At 38.8% G+C, this 11,707-nt stretch overlaps 1 protein-coding gene across 1 annotated transcript; it reads right to left on the bottom strand.

The window, feature by feature from the left end:
* Positions 1–345: 345 nt before the first annotated feature.
* Positions 346–11,301, bottom strand: LOC127797058 (uncharacterized). The gene is made up of 7 exons (XM_052329550.1): positions 11,091–11,301; positions 10,912–10,943; positions 10,792–10,839; positions 2,784–2,870; positions 1,079–1,167; positions 888–938; positions 346–759 (listed from the first exon to the last, which is right to left on the bottom strand). The coding sequence occupies exons 1-7, from the start codon at positions 11,162–11,164 to the stop codon at positions 730–732; spliced, it is 411 nt and encodes a 136-aa protein (XP_052185510.1). The 5' UTR covers positions 11,165–11,301; the 3' UTR covers positions 346–729.
* Positions 11,302–11,707: the final 406 nt, after the last annotated feature.

The following is an 11,707-nucleotide window of genomic DNA, read 5'->3' as shown; positions in this document are numbered from 1 at the left end:
CGAACTTAGCTTTCAATGCTTAATATCAAGATATGGACAAGAGCTGATACAAAGGTCCTGGGTCTGGGTAGAAAAAAGGGCTCCCAATTATGCTAGGCAGTGGGGGCAACACAATGAATGCGGTGACAACCAACCATGCAATTCAATTATTAAGAGCAAGTTAGATCCAAATATGGAGATACATCTGTCTCACACTGCATAATAATTCCAAGGCATGATATAAATCCCAATAGATTCAGGCTCCCTGCATAATAAGAGACACCCTGGAATATTTTTTTGAAGGAAACAATCTGGGAGCAATTAATACAAGCTCTAATAAGCAGCTTTCTGCAGAAGACCATCCTAAGATCAAAAACAAATATTGGCCCATATAACCAGATCATTCGGGAAAGGTAAGAATTTCCCATGTCTCTTAATTTATGGACAATAGGGAATTCAAAAACATTTTCACCCGCCAAATAATTAAAACCTCATCACGAATAAGTAAGACACACCCCATGGTATGTAGCCATTGAATAATTTCAAAGCAGGCAACAAGATACCACTTTACAACTGTAAACAATTTGGCTCTTCCCTCACCAAGGGTTTATGCAAGTTCTGATGATTCCCAGGGAAAGAAAAAAGGGGGGAAAAAAACAAAAGATCAACAAAAACCCTACCTTTACAACCTGCTTCTTTAATAAAGAGTTTGAGATTCCTCCTTATCTTTGTCTAGTTACAACTAGTTGCTCACGGTTGTGGATTAGTGGTTGATAGAATCTGATGATAGAGAAACAGAGAAAGGTGACAGTCTCATGATCAATCAACTTCGCCAAAAATCTAAAAATTATGAGGTAATCAAGGAGGACACATGAAATGTTCAAACTGACTGCAAACGGAAGTGATACCTTGTCAGTAAATTTGCAAAAAGCCTCGACTTCCCTTGCCTTATCAAGTTCCTACAATGGATAATAAAGATTGAGTTTATTCAATACTTCATATGAGTCTACGGTAAGTTGGCATAAATGCCATCTTGTGAGATACTTTTACATAGAGAGAGAGGGAGTCTTAAAAATTCGCCAAATGCAAAACTACTCACATCCTCAGCGTCTGGGGAACAAGCTATATTGTATATCAGTTTTTGAAGCTCACCATCCTTTAAAGCATCACGTATCTCACTAGAAGAAGCTGCATGGAAAAACATGAGTTCTGATTACTTTTTGAAGTCTCGCAAAACTACCATCAAAGTCTCTCCCCCAAATATGCCTTTGCAAATAAACTTAAGCTGGATCCATCCATCTTCTGCATGATTCAATTTCCTCATCTATCTGTTCACATTCTAAATAATCAGATAGGAGTTGTGTTAACACCAACCCACCACTAGCATCTCTCAGAATGGTGAAAACCTTAAACATTGCAAATAAACAGATAGACATTATTATGAACTGTGTTACCACCACTAGTATCTCTGTTCCATGGAATGGAGAAAACCTTCCCCCTACCTCTGTGTGCTTTGCATGGAGTTTTATCTTTTCTTATAAAGTATGAAGTCAAAAAAATGTGAGATAGAATGGATTAAAGCCTGGGAAAGGGCCCATGATAACCAACTTATTTTTCCTGATGATATTCCCTTGTTTGCTGAAGAAGCTAATAGTAAGAATTGTACACCTGCTATCAAAGATTAACTTGGGGGAATTCTGCACTAGTTTGGGACAAAGGGTCAACCTTCTAAAGTCTAAACTCTTCAGATCTCCCAGCCCCTCATGAAGTATAGCTAACACTCTAAGCGTGCAGAGTGGCACTCCCCTCATAAGTCACAAACAACTGGGGTAAATACCTTAGGGTTCCAATACTCCAAAATAAGTCGGTAGAATGCACTATATTTACATTGAGAAACTGCAAAAGAAACTTTCTGGCTGGAAAGCCAATGTCTTTCACTTGTGGGTAGAACAACCCTGATTATAGCTGTCACTTCTGCCATACCGAATTATACAATGCAGACAGCTGAGATTCCTGGAAGCATTATTAAGAATTGGACAAGATCAAACCTTCTTTAGGTTCCACTAGCAACAAAAAGAAAATTCCCCTTTATTAATTGGAAACAGGTTTGCATAAGCAAAGGCCAAAGATGGGATGGGTGTGAAAAAGGCCAAGGACCAAAATCATGCTCTATTGACTGGTTGAGTAGAGACCTAGCAAGAATATATCCTGGATCTCACACTGAAAACCAGGAAACTGTGGCATCATTGGCAGTGAAGGAAATAGGAGCCTTGAATCTGTTACAAACACCCTTAAGCACCAAGACATCCTTAGCATACAGAACATTCACTTACCTAGCCTCAGTAAACAAATTGATAAATCTCATTAGACTGGAACCCAAAATGGAAAATTCAGCATATCTTCGGCTTAACATATGGTTACTGAAATAGAGCCTTCTGAACCTGAATGAGACTGGCTGGAGAAAATTAAAACACCCCACAAAATTATCATTTTTTGCTGGTTTGCCTTCCGCAGATGTTGCTCGCTAACTAGTAGAGGAGAATTAGAGGGATGATCACTACATGCCAAAGGTTAATGAAGGTATCAGTGTCTTCCTTGGGATCACTCCTATTACATATTCACCATGGTTCACACTTGATAGGGAATGATGCCAATATTGCCATTACTGTACTTTGGAGAGCCATATGCTTTTCAAAATTGAAATATTAAATTTTCAAACTTGGGCATGTAATTGAAATACTTATAACTACCATTACATAGAGAAATTAGAACATATTATCTTCAGAACAGTAGGAGGACCATACCTATAGACTCTAATTGCAGTTGTTGCAGCACCTCACTAGGCTCATCAACATAAAGTGGCCTTTCAAATTGCAATACTGGAAAGGAAGCTGATGCAGAGGAGATGAAGAAAGTTAACATGTAAAAAAAATCCATACTATTTTGTCTAAGAATGAAAATGACAGATGAAGTGAAGATTGGGGGACCAGATCTCCAGAAAAGAAATAAATTTACCTATTTAATATTGAGTTCATACAAATGTATAAATGAAAGAACCACGCCTATTGGAAAGGCATCCATATACAAATGTTTGCTATTTTCTTTTTCCCAAAAATGCTATAATTAATGGATCCCGCCATTTACCCCTTGTTTGGATGGGGGTAGGGAGGGGGAGGGGAAATCTTTCCCTTGTTTCATTGTTTGGGAGAGAGTTTCATAATGGAAGGTGAGGAGAAGGGAAAGAGAAACCACCAATAAATATTTTTATTGACTTCACTGTTTTACCCTTATTATCTTTTTGTAAAAACCTAATACTAGTATAACAAAGTAAAGGGTACAATTATTATTTTGTTTTATTACTTTATCATTCCCTCTCCTTCTTTTCTCTATTTAAACAAATGGAAACTACATTACTCTCCCTTACATTTTATTATTCCCAAAGAAAGAAAGATTAACAACCTTAACATTATTTTCCTTACGCTTTCGTTCCATTCCATTAGGTACCATACCATTCCATCCCGTACCTCACCCTCTCCCAAATAAAGCATTAAAGAGTTGCAACCAAACCTTGTGTCTTCTTTTACTCTGAAGCAAGGAGTTGATAATTCCCATGATTAATCAAGTATGTTACTGGATTTTCATGCTATGTAAGCTACACAAAGGTCTACTCTTGTATCTGAGATATTTTAACAGTTCAACCACATCAACCAACAGCCAAAATGGACTGGGAGGTGCAGAAAGGATTGTCTAGTACCATGAAGTAAGCAATGCAGAACAGATGAATAGCTTAAAATGCAGAACAGGAATTTAGTACCATGATAAGGTGGGAATTGCAAGGAGGAACACCTGTAAGATGAGTAAACGTATCCAAAAATCACAGAGACCAACCCCATTTTGCACTGCCGTAACACACAAAAATAACAGCAATTATCACCGGACATCCTTCATCTATAGAATGCTGTATTTAGCCATCAGTCTTTCGTATCAAAATCTCCTTTTGTTCTTCTAAATTAACACTAATAATGGAAAAAAAAAAGGATTAAATGTCTAAATTACCCTTTAATTTGATACTAATTTTCTTAACCAACCACTCACCCATTTTCACTGCACTCTTTGTCCCCTATGCAAGGTCATGTTCTCATAAACAACCATGGTGTTTCCTATCCTCTAAGTAGCAAATTGAAAGTGTAATGACTTCTGATTTCTGGTGAGATATTCTGAAAATTAGATTATGAATGCACCACTCGTGTCTTCTGACTTTTTCTAGCACTGGCCTTGTTTTTAGTAGACTTGAGAAATTCCGGGACATTTCATTATGGTCCTCCAAGGGTCTAACCCATAAAGATTAGTGACCCTATTGGTGTATCCACCTTGAAGATGCCCATACATACCACTACCATCCTCTTCACAGACCACCCCTATCAATGCAAACCACTAGACCATGTACCAAGTAAACTCAAGTGGACTTGAGTTTTAAGTACCATCTTGTAAGTACGGTCATGTCAAGGTGCTAGGGTTATAACAGTAATTACAGCTTGTTGCAATTACTGTATTGTACCTTGTTTGCTGCTGTTACAATTTGTATCTTTCAGTTGACAGTTGTAACTGACTCAAAGCAACTTGTATCTTTCAGTTAACAGTTACAACTGAAAGCTAGGAGGCCTATAAATAGGCTACTACTTGGAGGATGGGAGCTACGTTGCAACATAACAGAGTTCTTTTCCCTAAAACTCTCTTTCTCTCTGTTCTTTCTGATTTCTCTTTCTCGATTCTCTATCTCTCAATTTCTTCCTAATTACTTTAGAAACCCTAGGTTAGGTTCAAGAACCAGACATTTTGGTATCAAAGCAGCCGACCCTCGATTGCTGAATTTAGAGTTGAATTTCGAAGGGCGAGCAGTGGAGATGGCAGAAGGAACTTGTATGAAGCAATTGGAGGCAAGATTGGATATGCTGGAATTAGGTTTACGCCGGACTGTCTTGCACCTAAGGTTTCAACAGAGAAATTAGGGCCAATTGTAGGAAGAATTAGGGAAGAATTGGAGAAAGAGTGGGAGAATTAGAGAGAATCAGAAGGGAAAGATAGGAAGAGAGGCAGGCTGAAGGGAAGAGAAGACAAGTCCGAGAGGGAGAGAGATAATTTGGGAGAGGAGAACAAATGTTTCAATTCATATTTTCAATATTCCCCGCAACAACAGCCTAGTAGCTTAATATAGCTACCACCACAGCTTACAATCAACCTATTGGTTATTCCTCTAACAATATTAACAGCTCCTCTAAACCACCTAACTGTCATTTAACAGCCTATTGTTACAACCAACTAACTGTTAACTCTACTGTCTACTATTACAACCATCCATATTAACTATCTAACTACTGTAGGGGCCTGACAATTACCCACCGGTTCAGAACTTTCTTGTCCTCAAGAAAGTGAGAGTAGTCTGGCTGATTCCGAAAACTGTGGGAACAGATCAGAACACTACAGCCTTCCAATCGTAGCTTTTTTCCTTTTCTTCCAAAGCTTGATTGGAGTAAGCTTGAAAAACTTCTGTAAGCCCACCAGGGAGGATGCCACTCTGCCTATCAGCTTCTTATTTCCCTCCTAGAACCAACCACTAGGCACATCATTAGTCTTGGCAATTGTAACCAATTCCTCCACCTCACTACCTGTCAATTGTTCCTTGCAAAAGGCTGAATCAATTTCAACTTCAGAAGACCCAATTGTTTTTATCTCCGTCTTTGAAAGTTCTCCATTATCTGCTTTCAATTTTGGAAATCAATTGGCTGAATCAGTCACCTCTTGATCCAAACTTCAGATAATATCATCTCAAATTTCCTCTTCATGAACTTCTTTTTCAAAGGAATCCAATTGTTCCTCTGTTGCCATGGTTGGCACGACTGATCCCCTTCTACCTGATCGCTCATTTCTGACTTCCTCCACCGTCATGGTTTCCGCTTCCAAGCCCGCTGTTCTTGGTCTCATTCCATACCTAGACAGGACTGGTTCCAAGCATTCTCCTGGAAGAAATTCGACCGATAACCTCACTGAATAATGCCCCACAAACATGAGCATAAAGCTCTGGATTTGGTCCTTCAATTCTTGAAATTATCTGGAAAATTCCTCCCACAAGTTCGCCATTGCATGATCCAACTTGCGATCAATTGTCCGCTCAATCTTCTGTTCAATCACAACATCGATGGCTGCCATCGTTTCTTGTTTGGATTAATTGCCGAAAGCTAAGATTCAAGCTTCTAGGCACCCCTTTTACAATTCAAACACCCAACGTTTACTGTCACCACAAAGTCGCCTCTATATCCGCTTCCAAGTCAAACTTGATCCAGGAGCGGAAGAAGTCGCACAGTCATAGCGACTTGATCAGCCTTCAAGAGTCTCCTACGCCTCCTTGTTTGCCTCCAAGATCCATTCTTGGACCTCGTCCTGTTCTTGGTCAGTTGAGTTCAGCTGATGGAGTTCTGTGCCTACGTCGTTCTTCTTGGGTCAGCCTAATTTGGCCGTCGGACTTTCCAAACCTTCCACGCTTCATGTCTGGTCTTGCTCACCTCACCGCGTTGGACCCAATTGAGATTGTCCAATTCTTGAGTTGAATGAATTCAGCCTTATTCAAGGCTCGATTTTGGTCCATTCTCCTTAGGATTGAACTGATGAAATCCATGAAACTGATTTAATCCTGCAAGATTAGAACACAGACTATTGGAATTCACAACTTGAATGATCGGCTTTCTTCAAATCAACTAAAATCACAGCCAAGGATTGACTGCTTTGATACCACTTGTCATGACCCTATGGTTTCAACAGAGAAATTAGGGCCAATTGTAGGAAGAATTAGGGAAGAATTGGAGAAAGAGTGGGAGAAAATGGAAGAGAAGAGGGAGAATTAGAGAGAATCAGAAGGGAAAGATAGGAAGAGAGGCTGAAGGGAAGAGAAGACAAGCCTGAGAGGGAGAGGGATAATTTGGGAGAGAGGAGAACAAACGTTTCAATTCATATTTTCCATATTCCCCACAACAGCAGCCCAGTAGCTTAATATAGCTACCACCACAGCTTACAATCAGCCTATTGGTTATTCCTCTAACAATATTAACAGCTCCTCTAAACCACCTAACTGCCATTTAACAGCTTATTGTTACAACCAACTAACTGTTAACCCTACTGTCTACTATTACAACCATCCATACTAACTATCTAACTACCATAGGGTCCTGACACAGACTCAGGAGGAGGTGAGTTGCGGCAGGGCAGAAAATGCTGTAACCAGGAGATTGTACAGACATTAGAGAAAGGAGTCAAGGATGATTTTGCTAACTTTGGCCAAAGGCTGGACAGATTTTTGAATATGTTTTCGAAGATGCCTCAGGCCAGTTTACCAGTGGATTTTCTAGCTGGTCCAATTCTAACTGGTGCTGGAATCCTTCCTCAGACTTCTGGTTTGCAAGAAGCCAAGGAATTACCTGTATTGGATCAGGCAATTCAAGTTGGAGGTTCTTCTCAAACTTCTCATTATACTCCAATGCCAAGGCTAGACATACCGGTTTTTGAAGGAGTTAAACCGAGGTGGTGGACTAGAAGATGCGAGCGATTTTTTCAGTTCTACAATGTAGTTGAGTGCCAGAAAATGAATCTGGCAGCAACCTATCTCAATGATATGGCTGATGCTTGGTATCAAGGATGGAGCAAAATGAGAGTTGAGACAAACTGGACAGAATTTGTGGAGGATTTCTGTGATAGGTTTGGTGAGAGGTCTATGGCCAATGTAATTGAGTTTAGTAAATTGAAACAGGAAGGATTGGTGATGGAATATCAGATCCGATTTGAAGAATTGAGGTCCTTATTGCTTAATTCAAATCCTACTTTAACTGAACCTTACATTGTATCCAGTTTTATCAGTGGCCTAAATGAAGAATTGAAGCCAACAGTGAAGATGATGCAGCCTACAACTGTTAAGCAGGCTGCCAAGAAGGCTATATTGCAGGAGTTGGTGTTGGAAGCAATCTTTAGGAAACATACATTTCTATCTGAAAGTTATCCTTTGATCAGCCAATAGTCTGTAGGAAATCTTAGGACTGCCAATCCAGGGACGTATAGAGGAAATTTGAATCCTAAGGCTTTACCAAATTCAAATCAGGTTAAGCCACTCACTGTGGAACAAGGAAGGCAGCTAGGACTGTGTTCCAGATGTGGAAAGAAGGACAGTCCAGGCCATCAGTGCAATAGGCAGTTATTGCAAATGGAAGGACTGGATGAAGAAATAGTAGAAGAAGAGCAGGACAGTGCAGGGATTGGACGAAGAAATAGTAGAAGAAGAGGACATTACCGAAGATACAGAAATTATAAAGGAAGGAATAAATAGTAGCTCAGTTACTGTGATTTCTTGGGGACAAGAAATCTTTTAAGGAGGGGGAATTGTCAAGGTCCAGGGTTATAACAGTAATTACAGCTTGTTGTAATTTCTGTATTGTACCTTGTTTGCTGCTGTTACAATTTGTATCTTTCAGTTAACAGTTGTAACTGACTGAAAGCAACTTGTATCTTTCAGTTAACAGTTACAACTGGGAGCTATAAGGCCTATAAATAGGCTACAACTTGGAGGAAGGGAGTTATGTTGCAAAATAATAGAATTCTTTCCCCTAAAATTCTCTCTCTCTCTCTCTGTTCTTTCTGATTTCTCTCTCTTTCTCAATTCTTTCTCTCTCAATTTCTTCCTAATTACTTCATAAACCCTACAGACAGGTCGGGTTTCCCTTACCTATTGAGTGAGTGGTTTAGGCATTAGAAAATTGAGTCTTTTCAATAAAGCATTACTTGGTAAGTGACTAGTGATTTGTGTTGATAAAAATAGGATGTGAAAGGAGGTGGTAGTGGTAAGTATGGAATCTTCAAGGTGGTTGATATGCCAATAGAACCACTTATCTTTATGGGGCAGGCCCTTGGAGGGCCATTATGAAAAGTTGTGGAATTTCTCAAAGTTGATCCAACTCCTAATGAGAACGTGAAGCCCTCAGATTATGGGCTTGACAATTGAGGGAATTCTGATTGAATTTCAAGAAAGAAATGAATGTAGGAAAACAGATAGAATGAGGGAGGGAGAAAGAGGGAACGAGAGGGAATGAAAGAGAGAACAAGAGAGAGAAAAATGAGAGAAAGACTTTTGTATTATTCTCCAATGATACTTCCTCATACTGCTGTAGGTCTCTTATAGAGCCTCCAGCAACCATAACAACATTCTAACAATAGAACAACTAACTAACATAACAGCCAAAACAGTAAGCTAATTCCCTAACCATTTAACCCCCATCTAGTTAGCAACTAATGGCACATACAAGTAGTTATTAACGACCATTTACTGATTCACCCCTAGGGTCGTGACAAAGTAATGGGTAGAGAGTAGGGTCTTGGTATAACAAGTGGTGAGGGAATAGGTCTCTTGGGAAACTGTTCTTGGATCCATTTTCTTTGACTTCTATTTCAGGGGAGAATTTACTGTTTACTCTTTCTATGAAGCTCATTGCGACAAAGGGATTCTTGACTTCCCTTTGAAGGTAATTTGGAAATCACGTGCTCCCCCAGAGGTGCTTTCTTGGGTTGCCAGCTCCTCTTGATACCATCCATACTTATGACAACCTAAGCAAGCATAAGCAGGTAGTCAAGACCTAGTGTTTCGTGTCCAAAGGCAATGGCAAGACAATGGATCATCTTTAGGGAGGTACGGAGCTTTATCTATATCTATTTTGGTTTATAGTGAGTAATGATGGCCTTATTGTTGGAGTTTCTTTATTCTTCAATGTGGAGTTTCTAGTCATTCAGCCAGCATACAGCTTCAATGTCTCCCTTCCTTTTCCTGTGATGTGATGTATATTGGTGCGAAAGAAAAAAGAACAATTTTGAAGGTGTAGAGAAATCTATTTTTCTTTGAAGGCCACATGCTACCCTTCTTTTTTTGGTTGAAGGAACACTCTCCTTTTAGTTTGTTCTCCTCTGTGCAATTCATAGATTATAGTTTAGTTCTTGGTTTGGGATAGATGGTTCACCACTTTTATAGTGGAATGTCTAATATTCATGCATATAGAATTATTTATCAAGAAACAAAACATGTATCGTGACAAGTCCAAAATAACTTATGAAATGTAAAATTCTTTATTTATTTTTTTGCTCAGTTATGAAATGAAGAATTATTCACCACTTAATTCCACTTATGATTTTTAAATAGTGGAAGTTATATAAAAAAATTGAAGATTCTTTGAACAGATATAGACTTACTAGAATTTTGTGATCAAATCTTTCTAAAACTGATATAATCAAATAGCTCAGGATGCTACATCACAAACCATTTAATTTTCGAACATTGCCATAAGTAAATTGGAACATGGGGTTCACTTATCTAAGGATAGAGAAAACTAGATAAATCTGCACGTGATTTGTGCGTGGGAGTATGTGAGTAATATGACTTTATACATTTGTGATTCCTAAAAAATTAAAAATCATCATTGATAAATAGAACATTAAGAGCCGTTAGGTTACAATCTATATATACATTTCATTTTATATGTTTCATTGTTTTAGTACCAAAAATAATGAAATTTGAAAACATCAACTAAACCTTCTTTTCTTCCTACTCTGGGGATTACAAAAACAAAATTTCTAATGAAGTTTTTCAGACCCGCAGTACACCAGAACGGTTTCCAGAGTGAAAACGGATTCTGAATCCATACCATAAAAGAGAATAAATATATCCAAAATAAAGCATTGAAATAGGAATAGAAAAAATTACTACAACAACAGTGACAGAACACGTACTCAAATTGCGCTCAGAAGACGCAGTTGCTGGCTTAACGCAAGGAATTTCTACACCAGCCACACATACAAGTCTTCATTAGTTCTCGGAAGAGAGAAAGAAGAAAGAAGTAGGGTTAGTACCTTTGTGCTTCTTGAAACAGGGCAACGAGCAACTGTAAGTCACAGTCCAAAAGGATATCAGACGCTCGTCCGGTGATTCAAAGATTCAAAATCACAGAGAATAACATAGCAACACAGAAACATTGCAGCAAAAACGGAAGTGGAAATTGAAAGAGAGGGGAAAGATAATGGTGTATTACTAGGGTACGAGACATGTCGGACATTTGTACTTGGATTGTGATTCATTGCATACTTGACAGATTTTCGGTCCCATTCGGATTTCACAATCCCTCGCTTCCCCCTTTCCCTTTCGGTTTTCTTGCACAGGAGGGAGAAATCGGGAAGCTCTCCGCTCTCGCGCTCTCTTTCCCGCACTTTCTCGCCGCACCAACACCAAGCAAGAAGCTCCAGCGATGGTTAGTACCTAATTTATTGGGTTACCTCTGCGCTTCGACTATGGGTTGGGCCTGGGCCCGGGCCCGTAATTTAGAGGTCTTTTAGATCTTTTTTTCTTAAAACAAAAAGACTTAATACATTTTAAAGTCTCTAACCTGTTACAAAATATGACACTGAATCCTTCATCTAAAAAATATCAAGATTCGATTTTTAAACAATTAAAAAGATACATTTTTAGTCTTTGCCGTTTACATTCGTTTGTGTGTGACATCACGCATTGTTTAAGGTGCGTGACATAACAAGTGATTCAAAATGATTTTATATTATTTTAATTGTATTATGTTGTTGTTTTAATTTGGCATGAATTTAGATAGCATTTACTTGGCATTTCATGTGCATTTTGGCCTGGTTTATGCGGCTT

Source organism: Diospyros lotus, chromosome 3, assembly GCF_014633365.1.
Source record: "Diospyros lotus cultivar Yz01 chromosome 3, ASM1463336v1, whole genome shotgun sequence".
Classification (NCBI taxonomy): Eukaryota; Viridiplantae; Streptophyta; class Magnoliopsida; order Ericales; family Ebenaceae; genus Diospyros; species Diospyros lotus.
This window is presented reverse-complemented; position numbering and strand designations above follow the sequence as displayed.